We start from the raw sequence: 27,273 nt of genomic DNA, 5'->3' as shown, positions 1-27,273 counted from the left end.
TGCCCTTTACATCATGTTGGAACAATCAGTTCCAAATGGGAGTTATGTGCTATGTAGAAAAGTACTTATTTCCTAAATTTCTTTTACATCTCGATGGTTTTCTTGGGGTACCCATTTGTGCTATTTTGTTAAATGGGAAACCGTTTTATCACCGTGTATCTGCTATTCATGATTATATAGATTTCTATCATCTCTCCTGGAAGGAACTTGTCTTCATAGACTTTCAATATACGGAGATGTCTCCACAGGTCTGTTCACACTCCCTGCAGTTATCTCCTGACACATCCTCTCTCGGGTGAGGTGACTGCCACACGGAACATAGCAGGATTTTATAAGGTGTTTATAAGATGTTGTAGGTATGAGGTTCCCCATTCTTTTCTAATGATTCCTAGTATCTGTTTGCTGCTGGTTATTTCTGTTTATATTTCATGGGCTTAATCCTGATAATTCACACATTTTCTCTTATTGAATTACAGTAGGTACATTATTATATAAAAGAGAAGAGTAGGGATATTTCTATATAAAAGAGAGGAGTAGAGATGGTTTTTCACATTTTAATGTTCCTTTGCCAGACTGTGATATTTACCACAGCTCAGTATTTAACTTTATTCTCTATGGAGGAGACATTTGGATGCAGCCTCTCGGGACAGCTCCTTTCTTCCATTTTTCAGAGCAGACGGTAGTTTCTATCATTAATGGGTTTGCTCGTCATCCTGTAGCTTTTTCCAACAAAACCATGAGTGAGCTTAATGATACGTAGCCAGCCTTGCCAGGATTACAGAAGAGCATTGTCAGATATTAATGAAAAAAAAAAACATATAGATCAGAAAAAAAAAAGATGTATCAGTGTGGCCCAAGCAGTTGTTAGTCTCTATACTTAAATGAGATGGACCATCTCAGTCCAGCCAAATTCAGCATGGGTTTTTTGAGCTGCCTCTTTTGCTCCTATGGAACAAGCTGTTTGCTTAGCCTGGTGACCTATGAAAGCAAGGAAGAGGGAACGCAGGATCCATTTAATCATCAGAAAGGAAAGAAAACATCATGTTCTTGGGAATCTTCTACTTCCTTTTTTTTTTTTTTAAAGGATAATTTAATAGGATGTGTAACAGACTAGCTGGAGATCTACATCCAGTTCTCTTCACTGCCATCAACTGCCTACATGACTTTTGGCAAGTCACACTTATTTTATTTCCTCGTGTACTAAAATAACTATACCAAGGATATGATGCTGTGATGTTGAGAATCACTCACTACTTTAGATGGAAGCACTGAAATGGGATATTGCCACTGTCTTGTGTAGAATAGCAATGAAAATGATCCTGCACTCAGACTGAAGGAGACAAGGGCTACTTACTGCCTATCAAACACCTCAGCTAAATGCTGGATGGCTGTGTTGAGCCTCTAATTTCCATGGCTCTTGCAATAGTGGGTGGTATGTGCTTTGAGAAACAATTTCATCAAAACTCCATCCCTGTGCCACTTGGCAGGGCCTGTGTATGTGTGCAAGTAGAAAAAGGTGAAATACTTTCTGTATTAGTTGCTTTAGGAAGGCAAAATCTCAGATACCATTGCTTCTGTAAAGCCATCCTTCTGTACTCTGCCACTCTGAAATGAATATTTATCTGTAATTATTTGTAGTGCAATTTCCTCCTTTAAAGATTTTATTTTTTCCCTGAATTTCCCTGTTCTTTCTTTGGAGCAACTAAAGGAAGATTTATATAAAATGGTGATTGACCATCAGTTTGCCCATGGTTGGGTGCCAGAGTGGTAGGAGTTTGGGGATAAATCATCCTCCCTGTTTTTCTTCTTACAAAATAAAATTGTGATGAGTAACACGTCGAAGCTTTCTGCAGCTGTGACCAAGAGTTTCTTGAGTGGGTTTGTAAAGTGTGCGGAAATGTCTTTTCACTGTCTAGTGTTTTATTTACATTATTTCACGTTTATTAAGAGTATCCATCTTTTTGCATCTGTCTTAAATGCTGAGTGTAGCCTACAGAAAGGACTTCTGTTGTTGGTAAGGTCAGGAGGGGAAGTTGGAACAGTTCCCTTGTGTTTTGTCATGGTAAGATTTGAAGCATAAATCCCAGTATTCACTCTAGAACTGGAACCAGGATGCAGCAGTAGTTTCTAGTTTTTAGAAAGAATCATATATAAATTGTATAGGGAGATTTCCATAGGAAAGCTCACATCCAAAATTAAGTCACATTCTTCAAGCACAGTAGTTTTTGTACAGGGTCCGTAGCTGAAGGAAGAGGAAATATAATACTGAATTAAGTCTGTATAAATGAGAACACAGTCAGCCCCTAGGTTGTCCAGCGCAACACTGTTACCGAAGCTTTGCAACCTCTTGAATTTTCCTGAACAAAAGAGGGAGAGCTGTGAGCCATCTCCATCCCTCTCCTGAACTCCCTGCCCATGCAGCTCATTTTTCTCAGCCAGACCCAAAGGCTTCATCCCGTGTCTTGCTGTGAAGCTGAAGATGGGAGCAGCAGCAGAGTTCTGCTCGCAGTGTCTTTCAGATCAGCAGTGCTTGCAGTACAGCAGGAGCACACTGGAGGTTATCTCTGCCTGTAGCTGAAGAAGATAGGTTGAGGTGAGAAGAAAGAGCCGTAGGCGATTTAAATGCCATTTGAATTCCATGGTTGCATCTCGCTTCCCCCTGTCTCCCCTTTCCTTCCTGTCCTGGAACATAAGGTGGTTTTACTCTGGTTTTAGGTTTCTGTGGCTCTGTATTTTGGACTTCTCGATGTCTGACAGCGGTAACAAGAATTTTCAATTTATTATAAATAATATGTTAGTTATTTATTTCTATTATCATATTATTTTCCACTATTGTCAAATAGCCAGTGCAGCCCATAGCTTTGCAGGAGGCTGCAGCCCAAGTTCTGCCAGATTCTGTTAGTCCTTTGTTGGTTGGTAGCCAGGTAAGTAGGTGGCCTGCTTACCTGAAAATCTTTCTAGGATTTACTAGTTAGCAGATTTGCTGGAAACTCTGTGCAAACACACTTCATGGGAGCAATGCCTGGTGAATCCACTTCTGGAGATCCACCCATATATTAGCCATGCTCTGCAGATCATGCAATCATAGAATAGTTTGGGTTGGAAGGGACCTTCAAATCTTATCTAGTCCAACCCCCTGCCATGAGCAGAGACATCTTAACCAGGTTGCTCAGAGCCCCATCCAGGGCTCAGGGCCTATCTAGATGGTACATGAGAAGAAAGAACTGCCAAGGTTCCTGCTTTAGGAGGACAGATGGAGGGGAGGAAGGGTCCCAAGGCAGAGTTGGCTCACTAAGGTTCAGCTGTGTGTGGAAACCTCACAGTTGAAAGCAGTGCCTGCTGGCAGATGGGGATGTGGAAGTCCAGCTCCCCTGTAATCCATGATAATAACATCACTGCAACCCAGGATGGGCTCAGCAGTGACTTTGCACATTCTGAGCTGAAAGCAAGCAGTGCTATGTTCTGTAGGACAAAGACGTAAGGTCAAGGAGACAGGACTCTGTGAAGTTGTGGGTTCACTGTGCTGTAGGCCTGAAGAAAGTGCATTGAATTGGCTCTTATGGGAAAGAGAATTCATAAAGTGACAAGGAAATAATCAAACCACATTTTGGAGAAAGGAAAGCAGTAGTAAGGCTCAGGACAGATCTGTGATACTCTGTGGCCAACAGAATTACTGAGTTGAATTTCAGGGAGGCACCTTTGAGTTTTACGTATTTTAACTAAGGGCTGTGTCCCAGCTGGAGGTGTTCCAAAGACGTATAGATGAGGTCCTTAGAGACATGGTTTAGTGCTAGACTTAGGTTATAGTTGGACTCGATGATCTTGAGAGTCTCTTCCATCCAAAATGATTCTATGATTCTGTAATTCACATGTAGCATTAAGTACTTTGGCTGCGTTAGGGCAGTGATTTCCCTTGGGAAATGAAGGATCCCCTGCTGTATCTCCTTCTAATCATGCATAGCAAGCGTCCTTCTATCTCAGCTCTTTCCCTGGCTGGTGTTCTCCCACTCTCCTGGGCTGATAGCTGAAAGAAATGAAAATAGACCTCTTGGTGTGCTCTGGAGTGGGAAGAGAGCAAGCGCTACTGCAGTATGGCTGGTATTCCCTACATGTGCCAGCAGAAGCGAACCATGGCCTTGGTGTACCTGGAAGAAACATGGGCTGTCTTTCTTTACGTTAAGTCCATGGCGAAGGTCACTCATCTGTCACATGCGAAAAAAAAAAATTGCAGTTGCTCTCCAGCGACTTCATTGATGTGGTAAAAATGAATTTCAATCACCTTTTTGATTAGGTGACCAAAAGACAAATAAGCTGAGCTGCTTTTTTCCTGTAATTTCTTCATACATATGTATGCAGAGTGTAAATCCTGAAATAAGCCATTATGCAGTGCCTGACTTTGCAAAAACTGGTGTTTTTTAAAGGGCCTGTTTGGCATACAGCTTACAGAGGTTAAAGAGTAAAAATGTATATACAGCCGCATTTATAAAACTCAGGGCAAGGGGTTTTTTTCATAGTGGAGGTACAAATGTGCGGTTTGTTATTATGCATTATTTATATTACAGTGGTACTGAGAAGTTGCAGAGAAAAGTGCTGTTCCAGGCCCTGTGTGACCTAACATGGCTCTGACAATGCACCTGAAACCACAGAGTAGGTCAGCACTAAACCATGATGGTTTATTGGTCTGAAGAAGTCAGATACTCAGTTTTCTAAATTAATATAATTTAGCAGAAAGGCATGTCAATGATTGTTCCTAGGACCTGTTAGCTTTACAGAAGCCCTTTTGGCTGGTAGGAGCTTAACCTAATACAAACATTGTAGTCTCTCTCTACATATATTTAATATATATTTGTATCCTTGTTGTTCATGCTCCTTCCTTTAGTCACCTGTTACCAACCGTGCCCACTGGTGGGTACAGATCCCCACAGAACCACTCCTGAATCTACCCAAATTTTTCGAGGCATCAGCCAATCTTACACTGTACGTGTAATCACAACCCTCCTTGCAGCTTAGTATCCTCTTGTATTTTGAGCCCTTTCAGCATTTACAAGTCCAAAGAGTTAGCAATTTTCTGTTGTAGCATAATGTTGTTCAAAAGGAGTCTCAGAAACCTTTACATGAGAGAAATACTTAAATACGAGTGCAAATGCAAGTTGAAAAGTGAACGACTCCATAAGTTTCAGGGATTTATTCTTCCAGTTTACTGAGATGGGTTGTAATTTCCCATTGGTGCTCATTGCTGTAAAGTTTGCATTTGAGGTTTTTACAGTAGTCCTGTGTTTGTGCAGAACTCTTGAATGGGGGTAGCCATGTCTAAAGAAACCAGCAAGTATTTCAGGTACAGAGGCTTGGCTGCATTACTTTGTAGAGTAAAATGGAAACTGTTCTTTTAAAAAAATGGAAATAGCTTCTTTAATAGGAACTAAATTGATAGCCGCTGGGGACAAGACGTGCTGTTGGTCTGGTTTGGACTGCTACACTGAGCTCTCTAGTTTCAGTTCTTGAGTCTCTCTGGTTTCAGTTCCCTGTATTATATATGTTATATATATTCAGAGAAATAAAGAAAAGGAAACTGTATGTTCTTATCATTTTTAAAACCACAGAATATTATTAAAATATTTAGAAATTTTTATACATTAGGCACTACATTAACCACTTTTTGGAGAGCAGTTGTAGGGAAGGGGTTAGTAAGAGTGTGGTGCATGCAGTGTTATTTTTGTTGTTGAAAGACTTGGAACAGAACCCTTATAAGAAACAAAGGGAAAATGGATTCTTTCTTTTATTAGCTATAGCCTTTCTAACTTTAAGGAAGCAAAAATATGTCTTTGCAATCTCTTCGACCCTCTTATTCTTCTGGTTTTAATATTTTTCAAACAAGTTAGGCTTAGACTGAAGTGGATGTTCAAACCACTCTGCTTCAATCCAGGGAGTGTTCTGGGGTAACATAATGTTTGTATGAAAAGAGCCAAAGAAATGGTGCAGTCCTAAAGAAAAAGTGGTTTTTACATCAGAGCCCTTCCAAGTTAGAACTAGGCAGCCAAGGAAAACAGAGACAGAAGTATAAAGCACAAAAAACCCAACCAGCCAACAGAAGAACTCAGTCCTAATGACAACATGATGATTGATGGGACTAAAATCTCAAGCATCATGAGGAAAGCTTTTATTCATATGGAAATATATGTGATCTAGAATCAAATAATGCATATCATATTATAAATTTTAAGGGAGGTGTTTTGTTTTTATTCAGATGTATGAAGTACTCCAAACATGTTCCATGGGGGATCTGTGTGTCAGGATGAATAATTTTTATTTTTCTTTCAAACCTCTGGCCTCGGATGGCCTGAGTCTTAGCCTTATTATAAAATCAGATCTGTCAAGTATTTTCAGTTTAATGCAGCTAATCTCTGCTTTTAGGAGCTGATAAGATGTTGTCAGAACTCACTGTGGGATAAAGGTTTGTATTTGGAGTTTTTACAGATGGAAACAGGTCAGAAGAGTGATGTGAACATGGGTGTTGGTAGTTGGGTGAGTGGGCAGCGCTGCACAGAGCCAGCAGCTGTGGACTGGGAACACTGGGAAACCCCAGGCTGGAGCTTCTCCCTGCGCTGCCTCACCCATGGAGGAACTGGCCTGTTGCTGTGATAGCAGGGTGAGAATGATGAACGGCATGGAAAAAAATCTGTATCTAAAGCATGTGGAAAATCTGGAATTAATTACCTTGCAAGGAGCCAAATGAGGAGGAACTGACACAAGTGTGTCAAATAATGAATGCTGCAGAGAAGGTATGTCATGAACTTTTCATGGCAGAGGATAGGGGGTTATTTAATTAACTTAAAAGTTGGCAAATTCACACCGAGTATAATTACGTTGTGGAATTAATTCTTCATTGCAAGTTGTTGAGGCCAAGACTTCAGCCAAGACTTCAGTGAAGTTCAAAATGGGATTCCAGGTTTATTTGGGCAGCAAAAGGTGCTCTGAGCTGTAGCAGCGAATCCCAGAAGCTTTTTGCAATCTTGTGCTCTGGGATTTAGATAAGTCCCTAATACCTTTTGATCAAATGACACTGCAAGGAGAAGGAGGTTAAATTAGGTCCATTTTCTGTTTCAAACTTTTGACCTTACTCTGTCCTCTAAGTAACTGTAAGAGCTGAAGGACGTGAATGAGCATTGGAAGGGATCCAGTGTGACCCTTCCTGTGTTTCTGACACTCTTCCAGCCATAAAAATTAACAACCTCTTCAGACATCCAAAGTATGACATTATTAGAAAAGTGGCAAAAGACACAAAGATGCTGTATCTTCCCATCTCACACGTACAAGTTTTCAGATGCCTCTCACAGTTTTATTTATATAAATAAGAGCGGGAATCACCTTTTAGTTAATGCAAGCATCTGATTCTAGTTGAGCTGTTCATGTTTGAGTTATAAAAATGAAGATTGTAGTGAAAACTGAGATATTCAGATGAGGAGATAGGCTTTGCAGTGCTGCCATGATAAGAAATGTGACATCAAATGAAGACGGTGAGGTGTTCCTATGGGGGCCAGGGAAACCCCCAGGCTGTGTGGAGAGGGAGCAGTAGCCTTGGCCTTGGAAACCCTGATCTGGACAGCAGCTGGTCCATGAGGTTGTTGCAATAAACAATAGCTGAGATTGTAGATGATTGATCACTTTTTTTTAAATACGGTAAGCCTTGTGAGCGTTAAATAGGAAAGGGGTGATTAAAGACCTTTGCAAAGCAGTTCTTGGGTCGTGGATTCTGAGCGTGGCTGGTCAGTGCTCCAGCCATGGCCTGAGGCACAGCCCAGGCAGAAAAGAATGGAAATCACTGAAAATGTAACTCTGACACAGCCTTAAAATCAGAGTCCACTGGAAAGAATAAGAGAGGAATGACTAAAAAGTCAATTCTGCATAAGAAATAAGTAGAAGAAAATTTAAGCATGGTTTGTGCCTGGTATTTCCAGATCATCGAGTTATTTCTTAAGCATTTCCTGGGCTGCCAGCTGCTCTGAGTGTATTCCCTTGCTGATGTGGACTTACAGTCAGAGCAGGTCTGGATGTAGGATGTGTTTGTGTGGGACAGCAGGCACGGGTACAACTTCACCTGATAACTTCATCTGTGACTTTGGCGGGTTTAAGCGGACAGTTGTCCACCCATTCTGGGCACTCGGATCAGCGGCATTTGGGGACCAAATAGGTGCTTGAAGACACAGCTGCAGGACTGAGGTTCTTGGATTTCAGTGCACACGGTTGAAGGCTGGATGCTGATGTTTGTGTGTGTGTTGGTCTCATGCATTTCTGTCTGAAACAATCCACATGTATGTGCTCTCTGAACTGTACTGAAAAGTTTTGTGTGTATTTACAAGAGGTTGTAAATCCTTCCTTAATTCTTGCATTCTTAATTTCTTAAAAAATGGCTACCTTCCCAGGTTCTGCTAGTCCTGTTTCCCAGCTAGAACTTAATAAGAGTATTAAGTGAAGTCTCTTGATACTTTTCTACATGTTAAGTTACCTTTATTGGCACCTCTAAAGTATAGCTGTATTGTAGCTGTAAAAACAAATGGCTTTTGTAAGGTATGTTGTTGGTTTGGTCCTCAGACTGACATGTTTGCTGATTTACCCACTGATTCACAAAATGAAGTAACCCACAACGGGAATTCCTGCAAACAGTGAATTAAGAAACATTAGTGATAGTAATTAGCTACCTGTCAGCTCGTGACAACTGAAGAACAAGAGCAGAGCGGTGTCTGTTTTGACATATTGATGCAAACTTACATTCGTAGGCTTTCTCAAAAACTTCTGCTTCCAAACCACCAGCCCTTTCTGTGGAAGCCAAACCCAAGTGCTGAACTTCATCATCACGGGAAATGACCTTTGCTAACACCTGCCTGTTTGAAAGGCATTGCTCCTTTTGGCTTCTACTACAGATGAAAATGCACACTACTCAGTAAAAGTTTGCTTGCTTTTATTTTATTAAGTATAGCTATGATTTCATTCCAGATTCTTTTTTTTTTTTTAAAGAACTCTATGTTGTATGAAAGAATGTAACCAAGACATGAAAGCAGTGGCTTTATTCGTGTTTCAAATATTCTATTATTTATGAGGGAAAAGGCTACAGAAATCACAGAATAACCTCATTAACATTTGAAATAAATAGTGAACTCAGAACTGAGGAAGAAAGGGAGATGTTTGCACATCTGGCTCACTGTAGAAAATGCTGATGTCTTGATCAAGAGTAGTTGTAAGCTGGAAACAAAAAAAAGAAGGATGGGAGCGTGGAGATGTGGTTTTCCAGCTGCCTTGGTGTGCGTGGAACCAGCAGACACGTGCGGGTTTCCAAGTGCCGTATTTCACAGGCACTGGAGGGTGATGGCTCCTATGAGAACAGCTGCTGTGTGCTAACATCAGAATGAGCTGTCACATTAGGTCTGTAATAATGTCACAGACCTTTAGGAGCCTTCAGAGGTGCTATGGCAGGGAAAAAATAGAATTGCCAAATGTTGTGAAAGCTGTGGAGCACAGGGACATTGATTGTGTCTTGAGGTAATTGAAGATACGCAACTATTTTTCCTTTCGAGTTGTTTTGCAGGCTTATGAGAGTAGGATCTGAATCAGCCTCTGGGTGATGGAAGTCCTTGAGCCAAAGGATGCGTATTTTCAGTGCTTCATAAACACTTTGCCCACATAACAGGAGAACAGTGAGCTGCTTTTGGGCTTTTCTGTTCTTTTAGTAACACGCTTGGAAATGAGTTGAGTAACCAGATGATGTTAATTCATCTTGCTGTTTGAGGTCCTTCTGGAACAAAGTGGGTAAATGACATGAATGCATTTTAGGTTGTTTCTTTTTTAGAGTGTAATTTCACTACTTCCGTTCATGCAGAAACTATGCTAGCGACCGTTTTTGAATGCAGCTTTTTACAAAGAAAAGACAAAGTGATCTGGGGCCTTATTAACGTGTATTGCAGTTCTTGTATTGCGGATGCCTTTAAATGGCTGTTAGTTTTATCATATCTGGCTGTTGGATCAAAACGTATTTGAAAATATCAACCTAAATCACATTTGCAGGCTGTACAATAAGGATTAATTTTTTTTGGTTTCTTGAGACCAGAGACAGATTTCATTTACTCTGTGTTATCAGGACAGTTATATTCTAATATTTATAACTGGAGATAGATTAATTTGTTCTGCACACATCTTCCTTAGTTTTGAGGCCCAGTTTTGGTTAGAAATCTGAACTGGGTTTTCTTTGAATTGCAAATTAATTGCAGTGAATATTTAGTTATCTCATGTTAGTAGGAAAAGGAATACTTTCAGGAGCTGTGCAGTTTGGGAAGCCTTTATTATTTTAGAAACAGTTTGGATAGTGGTTATTCTGTATTAATGACAGAAGAAAAAGCTTAATTTGCTGAAGTGAGCAAGTAGGTAGTATCAGTGCTGGAATAATAAATGCAAAAATACTGGTGGGGCAAAGTCCAGTGGTAACATTTCTGACTCTCAATAAGTGGCATTATGAGATTTATGAACAATGACTAGAAATGGTGTTTAGGAATGGGAAGAAAAGGTGGTGTGAACCACATGTCTAGTTTTAATGGAATGGGATACCTCAGATGCATTTTGAGGGAAACTGGGTGAAGGACAGGGAGGTAAATGAAAAACCTGATAAAATAATACCTGAGTTATCTGTGGTAAGGTACATTGTACAAGTCTGGCCTGATCTCTTGCTTTGTGAAGGTCGCTCACTTGTTTAGACAAGTGAATTTTGAGTACCTGCAGGCCAGGAAAGCCTGTGATATGGGGCTAAATGGAAAAGGATTATTTCAAGTTGAAAAGATGCAGATAAGTGGGGAAAAAATGCAAAAAAAGGTGAATAGGATGCTATAATATTTTGGGATCAAGAAGGAAGTCCAGCTGAATTTAGTTCCAGGTGGAAGTACATTACTTTCTGGAAGGGTTTGACGTGCTCTCCTGCAGTCCAGGGGACGGGACTCCATGGTCCAGCAGTTGCCATGGACCTGTTTGACACCTTTGAAGACCTCCTGAAGGAAGGTTAGTCAAATGGGAGGTCAGTTTTTCCTCAGGGGAAAATGAGCAGTGAGGTTTCTGAAGGAAGGTGCAGCCCTTCCCTCCACAGCGCTGCTGCCCTGGAGGCCTCACCCTGAGGCCGCCCCATTTATTCCATGCATGGTCTGTAGTAACTCAGGTGCTCTGCTTTGGAGCTGGTGTCTAATGTGCTAAAATGAAGTTCCGAGGCACAAAATTATGAACTGATTTTCTTGGGAAGACAGCGTCAGTATGTGTGTACTATGGTCTTATAGTTCAGGAATTTCAGTGTGGTGTTTTCTGTGTCTCGCAGTCATATCAGAATTGCTTTTCAGCTGCATGAGAGGCAGAGGAAGAGCAGCACGATTTTGTACCTGTTTTGGGTTATGTGGACTGTGGGGTGTGGGTCAAAGAACATTGATTTGACCTGTAAAATGCACCTCAGTGCTAGCCCTTGCTGTGTCTAAGTTGTAAGTGCTCTCCTGCTTTGGGAAACTTGTGTTCCCAGGTAAGACAACATTAGAGTCCATCACAGCTAGCTGAGCAAGAATGTAATTGAAAGCCAAGAAGAAATACTTTAGAAGGAGATGTGGTTTTTGAAAGTTTACATGACTTATTCTATGCTTTGGACCATCTCCAGCCTGTCTCCCAAAATACGACGGGTAGAAGATGCCTTCATTTAATGCACGTTAGAACATGTAAAACTAAACTTGCTTTGTCCTCCAGAGGAAATTAGAAGCAGTATCTTGCCTCTTTACTAAATCCATAGATAACCATCTTTCAGATGGCATTCTAAGAAGGGAACTCTAATAAAGTAGTTTTGTTTAGCACAGAATAGCTAAAAATCTGCCGAGGCAGAGCAGGTGTGAGCAACTGCTGGATGTTGTTACTCAAGCGCTCAGCACTCGGAGGAGGGCTGTGCGCTTTGGATGTTGCTCATTCCCATTTGTATGCTTTTAAAATGAATGTATATACTTCACATCTTTTTTTGAAAGAAACTAAAGTTGTTTTACTCTTGTTTGGAAGCTTGAAAAATGAGCTGGAGTTACTGGTGACAGGCAAAGCACCCTAACTCTTGACTGGAGGCAACAGGAGGGTGGGTCAGGTTGTTGGAAGGGTTGTTTATTAGAACTTGATTTATAGATCATCCCATAGCGGGATTCACATTAGTGCACCTGGGCACTCTGAGTTTATGGTAGGGTTGTGTCTCAACTGTTGGAAATAGGAAAGCAAGTGATGGGTGTATCAGTGAGCAACAGGCAGGCGTTCAGGATTCTGGAACACTGGTGGTGGAGTTTGTGATTGAGGGGCCTGAACTGCAAGAAGTAGTAGGAAGTTACTTTTTAATTGGACTTAATAAGAGTAACAGTATCATTTCAACAGAAAAATGTTAATATTGTCATGGAAGACACTTGTATTCCCTCCATAAATTATTACTTTTTTTTTAGTTCTTCAAAACTGTATGTCGTGTAACAAAACATGGTGCACTAAAACGGTAGACCAGACTGTTGAGCTCGATGATGTCCCAAGTGATGCATTTTTAAAGACACTGTGGTCACTCAGCATAGTCATTATGGTAATTCAGGTCCCTGTTCACAACTACTTACAACTCCTCAGTATTCTTCCACAACCATTAGTGGTCTTCTAATTGTTTGAAAAGGAGTATTCCTGCTTCAGTTTCCCCATGGTAGTTAAGAAATCTGGGCTTTTCTGCATTTGCATCCAGCTGTCAAAGTATGTGGAAATTTGCATTTGCATGAAGGGTTTTTTATGCCCAGAAGAGGTTCTATTTTTACAAAAACTGTGGGAAGAGATTTTGACATTTTGGCATTCTAATACTATAGTACAACTGCTCTAAATACCTCTTTTTTTTTTTATTTTTTTAATCAATGTAATGTCTTTAACCCACATTAGGATAAAATAAAGTTATTTTGGTAGTGCTGAAACACTTCTATTACTGACTAGCATAACTAATCTCAAACACAAAATCTTTATGGTAAACCCAAGTCAAAAGGGACAAAGTTGCAATACATCAGGTAAAAGCCATTATTTATTTTTTTTCCTGTCATATGAAAATAGGAATTCCAGATTTGTATTCTTAATTGAAATTTGTGAGGAGCTCTGTAGTTATACTGTGGTGCATCAAAATACTGGAAGCAAAATTCACAGTATCACAGTATGTTTGGGATTGGAAGGGACCTCAAAAGCTCATCCAGTCCAATCCCCTGCTGGAGCAGGAACACCTCGGTGAGGTCGCACAGGAACGTGTCCGGGCGGGAAATTGTGGATGGCGGGTTGAGAAATTGTTGCTTTTTAGAAGATTTGTGTTCTCTTCCAAGAAGATTAACCCATTTGGGCTTTTTGGTTGAACTTAGTGAGGACCAAAGTACAAAAATACAAGGTCACAAGCAGGAGGGTTGTTTTCATAGGCTGGTTCCCAGAGAAATGGCAAAAGAAGAGATTTCCCTATTGATCAATTTTATCATTTGACTTAGCTATTGCAGGCTTTTCCTTTTGGAAAGCCTGGATACATTTTTCTGCCCAGAGGAACAAATATGTGTCCAGACTGGTTTGAATAATGCATTCTCAATTTTGTTTCATACACCCGTTATATGTTCCTCCTTCAAGATTCCTCCTCCTCTTGTCATGTGGGTTTTTTGGGTGATTTTTTTATTATTATTATTTCCCCAAGACATTTTCAGGGCTGGGAAAAAATCGTGACACAAATTTGCAGCACCCAGCGCAGCGCAGCATTTATGGAAATGTCTGATTTGCTCTGAACTATAAATTCTAAATAATGATAAGTGGAATTACTGCTGTAATTATCTTTCTTTAGGGAACGTTTCTAACTTGAAATATAAAGCCTGTCTAGTAAATAACATTTATCAGGAATGTTTCCTCAGGCATGCTTTTCAGAATTGTATTTTATTTTTATCGTGAGCAAGATCTGACTCTGCACGGTTTGTGTTAGAGACAGGGAGAATAACTAGAACAGGCAAATGCCTCATAGGCACAGGAAAGCGAGTGGAGAAATGAAAGATGAGCTTCCAGCAGCTGCAAAAAGGATATACACTTCAAGGGTGCCCTATAAGCCTTATAAAGCAATAAAGGAAAGAAAACAATATTATGAAGGGTCCTAACAGCCATAAAATTCCAAAAATGGCAAGGATCGCTTTCATTATATAAAGTGTTCGTTAAAGCTTTAAATAATGAAATAAACTCTCGACACTGAGAATGGAAACCTTCACCGTTCCGCCGGCCTCTGTTTACTTTACAGTAATCCAGGCCATAAAAGTCGTGCGGCAGAAATGCTGCGTCCCCGGGGGATGCCCGAGGGCCGCGCGGTCCCGGCGCCCCAGGCGGGGGGTCCCCGGCTGCTCCCCCGGCAGCCGCCGCCGCGGGGACCCGGATCGGCCCCGTGCACAACGTCCGAGTCGGAACATCCCCAGGACCGGTTTGGTTGGCTTCGGTTAGGTGTTTCGGGGCTCTTCCGAGGAGAGTTCTTGATTTCTTCTTCCTTGTGAAGCCTGGGAGTATTTTGGGTATCGGGAAAACGTGCTGAAGACTTTGGGACCAGCAAGTAAGTGGGGAAACTCGATAAGGGGTCTTCTGGGATTCAAGGTGGAGATGCTCAAAAGTGCCTGCCACGTGGAATTACTTACTACCCATTTTTAACTGAAATCTAGAATTTGCATTAAAATTAAGAATTGAGCAGATTTTACAACAGGTATTTAATTTGTCTATCAAAAGAATGGCGAGAAAGCATTTATTTTGAAGAAGAATACTTTGAAAATTCAAAAGACCTTGTATCTGTTATTTTAGCAGTGCTAATATAGTCCATCCAATCTGTTAATAGCATAATCTGTTTAAATACTTTTTTCTTGAATTAGAAGCCACTTTAGAAAACATTATAAGCTGTAAAGTACACACAGAGCACTCTTCCTTATCTGTCATTGAAATTCAGCCATTTTCTGCTTTGCTTGCAACATACAGGAACAAAATGTATCCCTGGGGAAAAAACAGAATTCAGCTATACGTAGGTAAAATTATCATTGAGCCTTTAAGCTGCAACGTACCCCCCTTAAAGGCACTTGAGCAGTACTGTAATTTATGATACTGTTTGCACTCAAAGTGTGGGATCCCATTAATTCTTCTGCCCGGTGCCACAGTTTCCCACTTGTTTCTTTGCCATAGTTCTGAGTAGTTTCTGAAGCTGCTGATGGGGTTAAACATCTTTTTAAAAATATATTGGAAAAGAAAACAGCTCCTGATATATATTTTTGTGTTCATGTACGTGCTACATGAGATATATTTGTGTAGTTTTGATATCTCTGTACTAGCACCATCCAAAATGAAATGCTTTTGTCTCTTGGCATATTTTTGGAAGACCAGACAGGGAGACTGTCTGCATCATGAGTGGGAGAAGTAAATGAGTCACAGTTCTCTTTATGAGGAGCTTTGTTTCATTCAAATCCCTCTTGCCAAGATGCTGACACTGAATTTGAGTCATCAGCAATAAACAAGTCGTACAGAAAATTGAATCTTTAGAGGGCAGAAAATCATGGGCAAAGGAAAGGCACTCACCGGCGAGCTCTCCCTTAGCCTGTGTTTGAGAGGAGTTATTGATTGCATTATTTCCCATGGTGGATTTTTCCATAAGTGCCTTAAACTAATTCAAAGTCCCAGTCTGAAATTTCATTTCGAAACTTGAATGCACAGTGCAAACCAGCAACGTCAGTCAGGCTTCAAGATCACTGGACATGAAGTTCACTTTTTACCCCACTAAGCAAGGTGATTGTAGTCCCTGGTTTTATCATTAGCTTTTCACCTGTGCTGTGTCTGAGAAGACTGAGGTCAGCAAGAAGTATTGGCACCATCCAGAAAAAAGGAAAGATTTGGTGAAATTTGTCTTGTAATGTGTTTGGTTTAATTTTTCCCCACCCTATGTAATGCAGTTATCTTTTGCTTGGATAAATTTACTATGTCTATGATGGTAGCAGTCCATCAGCACTGAACACATTTGTGTTCAGGAAGTGATAATATGACAGCTAATATATATTTCAAATGAAACTTTTAAACTGTATGGACTTTAAGTGTTTTGCTCTCATGAAAGTAGCACAGCACCTTGTCTGTGGTAGCAGCGTTTCTAACCACTCATAGCTTTTAAAGTGTAAATGCTTTAAAGCAGGGTGATAATGTACAAATATTTTTCATGTGTGAGTATTTTCACATTTAATAAACTTCCCCTCAACAAAACACTAAGAAGTCAATATCTTGCCGATTTTCTAAAATGCACCTTTTTAAAATTTTCATGATCAGCCTAGTACATGACATACAAATGGATGAAGCTGCCTCACGGAGAGGCCAGGAAAGGGGGTGGGATAACAGGAACAACTTCAACATTTACAGGCATTTATTACTCCTCAAAATGTCTTGTAGAACGTGGAGTGTCCCCAGGGGCTCTGTGTTTCCCTTGTGATGAGCGTGTGTGCCCTGGTTCCTGCTCAGTCGTCTTTACAAAGAGGCAGAAATCCAACGCCATTAAAGGACAGAGAAAAATACAGTGAATTTTCAGGGAAAACTGAGGGTGTAAAGCGAGCAGTAGCAGTTGTGAGCGTAGTCAAATGAATTTACATTACAGCGCCTCTTTGCTAAATCCAGCTCCAAAACCCTTGCTCTCTGTGAGCGGCAGTGCAGGAGACTGTTGGCATCTGCAGCTCTGGAAGGTGCAGAACCATGGGCACAAATCACAAGGACAGAGATGGGAACAGGATTACGGAGTGCCAGGGTACTGGGACAGACAACCTTTTTCCTTGGAAGGTCAGATGGTTTTTCCTTTGTGCTGTCCCTTTCCTTGCAAAAATGATATTATTCTTCTTGTGCCCAAAAAAACCCTGGAAGAAGAAATCAGTGTCCGTAGGCCTGTTGTTCAGAGGTCCTTGATGATCAATTTTAAATACGGATGGGGCAAAAGTCAGGATAGAATTTGGTGCATTTTCACTGTCGGTTACTGTTGGTGAGCTCGGATCTCTCAGGCTTGTGCTTTGCTCTTCTTCTCTCGTCACCTTTGGACCCAGTACCCTCCAGTGCATCCATCTGTGGGCCTCCCAGGGTGGAAACCTGTCAAATCACCAGGGGAGGTGAGGAGGAAAAGAGCAACATGTCCAGAAGAAAAAAAAACAACCCTGGAGGATACTGATGCAAATAGGAGGCTGAAAACCTTGAGTACGGTGAAGTGAAAGCAGCCTGGGAGGAAGAGGAGGAGGAGGAGGAGGAGGAGAAGGGCCTGGGGACCAGCTGTGGGATGCAGCTGAGAAGTAGCAGATCAGGGCAGGGCAGTCGGGAGTGGGGCCAGGACCAGGGTGGGGGCCGAGGAAGGAGATGGCAGACGGAGCAGAGCGAAGCAGCAAGGAGGTCTGAATTTGCAGAGGCTTTTAAGAGTTTGTTAATGTAGTGAGTAGAAAAACCAACATGAACTGTATACTGGAAAGACACAGGGGTTTGAGACCCTATTCCCTTCTGTCTTTGGAGGTGGACTTTGAATACACGCAGCAAAGTCCTGCTGGCTTCTCAGGAGTAGAAGGGTCAATTAAGAACAGAGAGGTAGCATAAATCCTTTCTTCTCATGATGAGGTAGTATAGTTCATGTAATCCTGTTGATATTCTCCAAAAGCTGAGCCTGAATTCCATATTGTGCTGTGGAAGAGCATGAGTTAGGTGGACCTGACTGAAAAGGAGTTGGTTGCTTATATGATACTTGTAAAATTATTCCATTAATTTGCAAAGGGATAAAGGGCATAGAACAAAGGTCTTAAATGAGTGAAATGGTAATTTATGATAAGAACAGAGTTTAAGCTCACGTAACTTCTGGTGGGCTGTGTTCAGTCTATGTTAGGAATGTATACAATGAGTTCAACATAGCTTTGTAATGCAGTATTTTCACATATATTGTGATAATATTTTAATGGTATATTCTGAAGTCTGTCTACCTGAGAAAATACATATTAATACAAACACCATTAATCCTGATAAATAAAGCATAGTACTTCCCCAGACTACATGATACTGTTGACTTCCTCCCACCCTAGAATGGAGTCACCGTTGCTTCTTCTCAGAATTAATTCCTCTATGTGATGAACTTCCAATGAGTGAGTCTGGATACTGATTTCAATGAAAACATTATTGATAAAATATGGCACTTGGTATTTATCTTTCCCACTTTGGTGTCAAAGAAATTGCTTGTTCACTGCACTTCTTTCCACTAAGGACAATATAGGTTTAGAAACCAGTGGAAGAAACCGAAATAGCAGGGCTGGGTGCAGGTTGCATGAGAGATGTCTAGAATGTATAGCTTGAGATATCGATTTGCATGTGCATGTACCACCATGTGTGTGGAAGAGTAACCGGTAAATAGTTAGGCACCTGTTGGTAATAGTTCATATTTAAAGTGGCATTGCCAGCTTGCACATACCACAGTGGAGCTGTGGTTTACCACAGGATATCTCTACTCTCCTTTAAGAGCGATAGTAAAATAAGAACACCAAATTTTTAATCAAATTAAGATGTGTCTGGAATGCATAATAATTCAATATTGATGAACACAGGAAGTAAATGGTAATTTGTTCAGCAAAACTTTAAAAGAAAACTTATTTTCTAATTTTCAAATAGAAATAAACACATTTTTCATTAAAACATTTTAATGAAGTGGCATCCATAGTTACTGTCTAGTTTTGTGAGAAGCTGATTGCAGTGGAGAGGGAGCTTGTTTGGGTAGTTTGAACACATGCCAGAAGGACTCAAAATGGGAAGAAATATACTTGAAGAGTCAGTAGGTCTGAACTTTAAAAGCTTGGGTCCTCTTGCCAAGTCTGCCACTTCTTCCCTGTATAAATATGGGATGGTTATCATTTGAAGTGCTTCACTCTCACTATCCTCACTTGAAACCACATATACTTAGCTGACTCCTTTTGTAGAGCAGTTGGAGATACGGTAGTGGAGAGGACAGGTGTTATTTTAAGCACTGTTTTTTAACCAGGGGCCAGAGGTTGACTCGGGACACTGAGGCTTGGAGAATTTTACCTCCTTATTGCTTATTGGAACCATCCCCAAGAAAAGGTCTTTCATCAAGGAATGTTTGAAGGTGTTTTCTTGTAGTTATTGATTTCAGACCAAACCACAGGGAGCTCTTTCTATACATCAGTGCTAATTTAACATCCATTGACCAGCAGGGCTGGACTGAAATGCATATGCATTTCTTGGCAAATGGTCTCCTTAGCTGAAGGTTGAGCAGAGGGATGGCAGAACTTGGACAGACACGCGTTGCTGTGCCTACCTGAACACGACCACCAGAGCTCCGCTGCTTTCTGCGGTTTCTGCCCTCCGAAGTCCTCAGCCTTTTACAAACATACAAGTCCAGTTGTTGCAACTGAACTTGACCTGCATGATAAGTGTCACAATAGCAGATATGCATATAGGAAGGCCTATGGCATCCGGGGGTGTATTAGAAGGGGGGTGGTTAGTACGTCAAGAGAGGTTCTCCTGCCCCTCTGCTCTGCCCTGGTGAGACCACATCTGGAATATTGTGTCCAGTTCTGGGCCCCTCAGTCCCAGAAGGACAGGGAACTGCTGGAGAGAGTCCAGCATAGAAAGGCTGAGGGAGCTGGGGCTCCTTAGCTTGGAGAAGGGGAGACTGAGGGGTGACCTCATTGACGTTTACAGGTATATAAAGGGTGAGTGTCACGAGGATGGGGCCAGGCTCTTCTCAGTGACAACCAGTGGTAGGACAAGGGGTAGTGGGTTCAAACTGGAACACAAGAGGTTCCACTTAAATATGAGAAGAAACTTCTTCACAGAGATGGTGACAGAGCCTGGCCCAGGCTGCCCGGGGGGTTGTGGAGTCTCCTTCTCTGGAGACATTCAAACCTGCCTGGACACCTTCCTGTGTAACCTCATCTGGGTGTTCCTGCTCCAGCGGGGGGATTGGACTGGATGAGCTTTCGAGGTCCCTTCCAATCCCTATGAATATGGTGTTATTTCAAAAATCTTATAATTGCAAAAATTATCACAGTTTTTAGCATCCAAATCAGTTTGTATTGAATTTAGTGTGTATGTGTGTGTGTGTGCATCTGTGCTTACACATTTGGAGAGAAGAATCTGGGTATTTGAATTATATTTGAACAAATATTTTAACCATTAAAGGTAGATCTAGAGCTCCAGAGCCTAGACTGTATCACAACTTCACTGCCAAACCTCTCCTGAACTCTAATAAGACTAAAAGTATATGTTTTGTTCTACATATCTAATTATCTGTTACTTTCTTTTAGGAAGCTTTTATGGAAAATTACTTTTTTATCCTTACATTTAAAAAAAGTTACTTCAGGAAACTAGATACAGTGAAGGATCATATTAATTGAATTTAAGAAGTTCAAATATTTGTCTGCAAAATGGTTTTTTTGAGATTTAAGTGGAAAGTCAGACAAAGAGTCTTTATGCTACTGTTTTCTAGTGGATCTGTGGTAGATTTGTTTTGGTTTGGTTTTGTTCCTCTCAGTGCTGCTTAGAAATCAGCTAAAACATTTATATTGCAGAAATGATATAGCAGCAATTTCGAGTCTTTTGTGCCTCACATGCTTGATTAGAAAAATCCCATTAATGATAGAAAATGCTAATCAGCGATGTGTTTTGCCAGCCACTACAGGCCCACGCACTCTATAGAATCCATTGTTTATTAACCTAATGAAGGTCATTGTAGCTTTTGAAAGCTTGTGTGACAGCATCTGAAAACGGTTTTGAAACTCTGTGCCACTGGACTCTGGTGCTGGAACACATCAAGGCTGCGTATTTACTTGTCAGAATGGTTCTGGCGTAAATGAGTTTCTTCTGGGGGGAATGATCATACTGTGCTTTTCATTTTTTCATTATACTTGTCAAGACAGATGAAGAGTGCAGTGGTGGCTAAGCTGATGGTGCTGCCATTTAGCAGCTAGACACTGTCTTTATCCATGTCTTACTGATTTTCCTTTTCCTTTCTTGGCAGGCGACATCACACAGAAAGGATATGAAAAGAAGAGATCAAAATTAATTGGGGCCTACCTGCCACAGCCTCCCGGTACGTGTATCTGTGCTTGCGATATATGGAGATGTCAAGTATAGCGATAGTTGCCACAATAAAAATCTGCATCTCTGAAGAAACGTATGTGGCAGAAACAAAGCTATTGTTGTGCAGGAAAAGCTTACTCCATCCATTTTATGTATATATTTATATATATGTCTGCTTTGATGTGTGTGTACATTTTTTACATACGTTACTGTGGGCTTGGCAGTCATGTCTGGAAAATAAAATCAGCCTAGGCTTATTCGAAAGGCATTGTTTCTTAAAAGTAATGCAACAATACAGTGGAAAACGTGATGTCCTAATTCATTGTGACCTCAGCCAAGTAAAACGTTCTTAACAGAGGTATACACAAGATTGGTAGAGAACCTTGGAGCTTTGTACCTTCCTTGATTTCTGGATTTTTTGCCCAAATCTCCCTTTTGAAGACACTAGAGAGACCAGCAACATCCCTGGATTTCAGCTTGGGCAATCAGTCATTTATAGATACCTGGTCTCAGAGTTGAGGGATATGTTGCATGTACTTGCCTAAAAGGTGTGAAAATATCATCAGATTAAATTTGATAATGTATGGCTTCATGGAAATGATATACAAGAACTTTTCAGAGTTCTTTCACTCTTCCGAGGCACTGGATCTTGTAGTTGTAGGTATTGGTGTGGGTCTCCGTTTTGTGTGCCACACACACTTGTGCCGTCTCACTCACCTTGTGAAGGCTCCACTTGAGCTTGGCTGTCCTCTGAGCCCAGTTTTTGTTGCAGGCCTGGGAACTAGTTTCCTACTTCTTTTACCAAATCCTGCCTTTATGATGGAGTTGATCGTTTTCTATCCGAACCGCTCATGTGTGGAGGCACTGCCTTGTGCTCTGTTCTTCAGGTGTATATATATATTAGCCAGCTCTCCGCAGCAGAAGGCATCTTTGTGCCTTTGGATTTCACTTGGTCTGCTCCACTGTTGGGAACTCCACAAAAGAGATCAGTGTTACAGACACCTCCGTTTTCGGAAGCAATGCAGCCTGATCGCAGGGTGTCTGTGACATTTCCTAAGCACTGGGAGCCATTAGAGAATGAAACAAATCAAATCAGCGGAATTACAATACCAGAGGTGCAGTTATTAAATTTCTGGGTATTTATTGGTCTGACCAGACTGTCAGACGTACCGTCGCCTTCATGGTATGTTCTCATGAGACCTGCTTAGGTTTGCTGAGTTACGGAGAGACTGTTCCCTCACAGTAATCCTCAACACAGCCGTGGGCTTTGTACCACTATTTGTCTTCTGGTCAAACTGTCTCAGTGGCTGAAACTGCTGGGGATTTGTCATGAATGGAGTGATGAAAGAGAGCCCTGTGAGGTTTATCTTTCAAGGCCTCTGTTGTGATACTAAAGTTTTCCAATGTAAGGAGAAGCAGAGAGATCTCTGTAAGCCAGTCCTCTAGTGGGGTCCATTCAATGATTTGAAGAGATCATGACTGAGGATGCAGCTGATTTAGGGCTGTTTTAAAGATGGGACAAAACGGAGTGAACATTTTCTGCTCTACAACTTCCCAGGAAATGCTGCACTGGGAGTGTGGGATATGGATGAGTGAAGGAAGAGTATAATGAGATGAAGAGGAGAGGTATTGAAATCTTGTCCTCTGTTTTCTTCTACGTAAATCGAGCTCAGTCGTTTAGCTGATGGCTAAACAAATTATTTTATTATAGTGGAAGATACTGCTTCTACTGTATTATTTTCCTCCAGAAACTGATAATTATTTGTGCTTGGGTCTTTGCTGTCTTTGTACGTTTTGTTTGTTTTGTTGTGTTACCTTTTGGACAAAGTCTGAGAGAGTTCAATTTTATATTCTCCTTCTAAGGCTTTACTCATCCGAACGGCCTCAGGTCCCTGCTCATTAGGAAGGAGGAGAATAATCCTTTCTAAGAAATAAGATAGCAAAACAGATGCTGCCTTTTGTAAGCCTCTGTTAATATCTGAGCAATCACATACGTGACCAATTAGTCATTTGTTTCTTTGTTGTAATCTGTTTTGATGGGGAACTGCAAGAATTCACAAGCTTTGGTGGTCCTGTGTCTTGCTGTTAAAGGGGAATAGACGTGTTAGAGATATTCTGAAACAGTGTGGAAGCGGACATGGCTCTTTCGCTGGACTGGAGGCATTGGGGAAGGATTTGCATTCTGTGACTGCGTTCAGTGAACTACAGGAAATCCAGAGGCAGTTCCCCGGTGTTGGGACATCCAGTCCTGCCACTGCACCTTTGCTGACATTACTAATGCCCATGTTGGCAGAGTGGAACATTGACCCGCGTTGGCTCCGTGAGTGTCCTGTGCTGTCTGTGCGTGCGTGTGCGTGTGTGCTCTACTGCATGGGGGCAGCAGCTCCATTCGTTGCTGTAACAAATGTAAAAAAACTAAACGTGAATTAATTAGTTTTTTTCAACTTGTTACAGCAGCGAATGGAGCTGCCGCGGTACGGTGTAGACTGCAACACAGTGAAGGAGCTGCCAGAAGAATGCTCCGCACTGCCAACATTGGTGTCTGTGACATCCGGGAAGCGGCCGCTAGAGAGAGAGCAGCCAGCACGGCAGGAAACCGGCCTCTCTTTTATTTTCGTTTTGGTGAGCACAATGAATGTATCTTTTCCAGTCCATATCTGTCTGTAACTGTGCCTCATCTGGAAGCCTCTGGTAGACACCTACATCAAGACAATAGACTAGGAGCTGCCAGTGACAAGGCAGGACAACCCAAGGACGACACCTGGAAGGTTGTTACCGACTTTTATCTGCCTAAAAGTGAAGAGATGGGAAAGGAGAAGAAATAGTTCTTCTTAGTAACATTTGACCATGTTAACATCTCTCTAGCTTCCACACTCTGGATACTTTGGAGGAAGTTTCATACAATAAGCTGGCAAAACCCAGGAAGGTGTGTGTTTCTCATTCCCTTTTTGGCACTACCTTTTTACAGAGCTCTGGACAGGTCCACACCCACTGGAATCAGAGGAAGCTGTAAAAATCTAAGCACCCCTAATTCTGTGCTATTTCCAAGTAGAGATCTCTGCCTGAGCTCCGCTCACATCCAAACCATTCAGGAGCAAGTTGACTTTCAGGAACAGGCGTAAGGCTGGTAGAGCAGACCAGAGGAAGAATGTTCTGTGGGGCTACGTGGCTGCAGTGCGGACAGGCAAGGAGTGACCCCAGTAGCCGAGCCCTTCAGCAGGTACCCATCGTGCCTGCCGGGGTGACCAGTGGCTGGTGGCAGGCAGCCTGCTCCTGCTCCTGCTCCTGCTCCTATTCCTGCTCGTGCTCCTGCTCCTGCTCCTATTCCTGCTCCTGCTCCTGCTCCTGCTCCTGCTCCTGCTCCTGCTCCTACTCCTGCTCCTGCTCCTGCTCCTGCTCCTGCTCCCGGGGTTTGTAGCAAGGCTGTGGAGGATTCACGGGCCCCCAGGACAGCAGATTTTCATTGGCAGATGAGGGCACATAGAAGACATCCCACCCTTACCTGTGTGCTTGTCCACACTCCCACAAGGTACTCCAGACACAATGTAGGAGATGGCTAGAGGGAAGAGAGGATTTGCAGTTCTGTCAGGATGAGACATACCTGTAAAAAGATTATCCCTTTGAGACACCCTTCCCCAGTCATTTTCAAACCATAAGGAAATCCGTATCGGATTCTTACTGTGGTGCTTGTATTTCTCATCTTACATCGGGCTGCTCTGAGTCAGGTTCCCTCAGTCTGCCATCGTTAACTTCCTTTGCCCAAGACTTTTGCAAAGTGGGAATGATTAAATTTTAGTTGTGATTTCACGTTTAACTGAATTAATGATATAAAACCACACAAGTGCTAAATGTAGGCAGTTGAAGTTTCTATTATACATATAAAAACACACACATACATATGTATATCTCTTGACATATACCAGAGGTATTTTCGTTGTGCTCACTGGGATGCTGTCATTTTAGAAAGGAGAGCTGGAACTTTTCAGGATAATCCTAATCCGAAAGGGGAAGCTGGTCGGCCACATGGTTGCTGGCATACCAGGTGATGTGGGAGTTCACCCTTAGGCTCCCTATTTTTGACAGGACAGTCCCAGAGAGTATATTGTCACATATGCTGTACAGCAAATGTGCATTGAGTCCGACACATGGGGGACGTGCTGGATCCGCTGCACGTCTGCGAGTTGACTCCGCAGTGCAGGCGCAATGGGCCTGACACATCCAGATGCTGCACAGACTGCACATATGCGAAGGACATTTGTACAGTTCCAGCCGGGCTGTCGAACATCCAGAAATCCGGAACGGATATGCTGCGTTTGGCAATGTTAATGGGAGAAGGGATAGGGGGAGTCCACTTTTTCTTTCCCATTAAATCCCCACCTGCTTTAACTTAGGGAGACAAAACTACAGCTTTGTTTCCTCAAAACGCTTTCTCAGGATGTCAGTTTGTAGCTGGAGATGTTCTGTGCACAGAATAGTTTTTCTTTTCTTAGCATGGCCGTATGTCAGACATCTGAAAATAACAGTGGATCCGGGCCTTTCTTATCTGCACGTATATCCCAGTCTCTCCCGTGCTGTGACCTTCCTCTTGCTGCCTCTGTGGAGGAGCCCTGACAGCCAAGAGCTGAAAGAATAACCACTTAAACAGGCATTTCTTTCAGAATACGTTTCTGAAGATTATCTTGATTAGATCAGTCAGTTCTGGGTAAGATAACATGTGGACAGCTGCGTGCACACTATTAAGAGAAACCCTTCCTAGAAGGAAAATAACTAAATTACCTGCATCCCCTATAAGCTGTGTTTTTTCCCAATTTGCTTCCAGCCTTTTGCCAGGAAATTTGATTATTCATTCGCAGAAGAGAGATGATGTTGTTATCAATTAAGCTTTGCTTCTAACAGCTTAGACATGGGTGGTTCATTCTCTCTTAATCAAGTGCTGTTTCTACACTAGATTACTTTCTATAATTTCCCATCATGGGTACCACCAGTGTAGCTCTAATTGTAGCGTAACCATGTAGACCAGTCACCAGTGCTTTATTTATTATGGCTAATAAACCTGTGAGATGTGGTGTTTAAAAGGCCCCTGCTGCTCCTTTCGCCGGCCTGGAGACAGATCGCAGCATCTCCCGCTGCGGGAGCCCGGCAGCACCAGCGCATGGCTGCGGGCTGCGCGGCCAGAGGAGATAACATGCTCAACATCCCTTCACCTTATGAAGAAACAATCTTCTGTAGAATCACAGGAACCAGTTTCCATAGGCTCTCTTATTAATGTGACACTTATTTATATGTGTGCATACATTTGCATACTTTTCTGTGTGTATGCATGCATACATTTCCTTTCAGCAATTCCTGCTGCTAGCCCTTTGGGCACTCAACGTAAGCTTGGTGATTACAATGTCATTTTCTCTTCCACAGATATTATGTGGATTGCAATATTATTTGGATAGGAAAGATTACAAGGAAATATTTAAACAAAGCTCGATTCTGGAATTAAAAAAATCCTCATGTATTCACTTTATTAATAATAATAATGAGTATTCCTATCACATCTGCCTTCCTAATTCTTAAGGATCTTATCAAGGGATAACCATGATGGAGCATTTCAAAGCATATATGTAGGCTGAGAACATGGATCTCACTGAAAGACATCTGCATTGCACAACTCATGGACACATTTCTGAAAACAGCGTGACAAATGTTTCACAGATGAGAAACTGTGGCTCATAGAGGAACGCTTAGTGAGTCTTGTTTTTTAGAAAGAGTTTTGATTTGAATTGGCGGATGCCTTGCAGAGCTTAGTTTGCTTAAAGGGAGAAGTTTTGAAAGCATCTGAGAACTACCCCTTCATGCCATCACATAAAGCTTGATGGTTACTACTCGGCTTTTGCCATGCTGCGTGAGGGCTGATTTATTGTTTTACACACTCTTTGGTTTATGATGGCACCTCAGTTTCCTATCCTGCAGCAAGACCTCATAATATCAAACCTTGTTAAACCACAGAGCAAAAGATATCTCCTTTCAAAGACTTCACACCCTAACAGTAAGACAACAAATTGGGTGTAAGGGGAGAAGTGAGTACGTGACAAAATCAGTTAGTTATGCAGGTAGTGGTGTCAACATTCAGCATGATGGGTTTTTGAGGGAGGA

At 41.8% G+C, this 27,273-nt stretch overlaps 1 protein-coding gene across 4 annotated transcripts in view; it reads left to right on the top strand.

Moving 5' to 3' along the window:
- DIP2C (disco interacting protein 2 homolog C) overlaps positions 1-27,273 on the top strand; it is a 322,911-nt gene that overhangs the window by 153,081 nt on the left and 142,557 nt on the right. For 3 of the 4 annotated variants that reach the window (XM_065050486.1, XM_065050483.1, XM_065050485.1), the window contains exons 2-3: positions 21,068-21,139; positions 23,584-23,751. In XM_065050486.1, the coding sequence (XP_064906558.1) occupies positions 21,068-21,139; positions 23,584-23,751 (240 nt within the window). Of the gene's footprint in view, positions 1-14,540; positions 14,612-21,067; positions 21,140-23,583; positions 23,752-27,273 lie in introns of those variants that run through there. The other variant, XM_065050487.1, reaches the window with a different exon arrangement.

The sequence above is a fragment of the Columba livia genome, chromosome 2 (assembly GCF_036013475.1).
Source record: "Columba livia isolate bColLiv1 breed racing homer chromosome 2, bColLiv1.pat.W.v2, whole genome shotgun sequence".
Lineage (NCBI taxonomy): Eukaryota > Metazoa > Chordata > Aves > Columbiformes > Columbidae > Columba > Columba livia.
The sequence above is the reverse complement of the archived record's forward strand: the minus strand, read 5'-3'. Positions and strand labels throughout refer to the sequence as shown.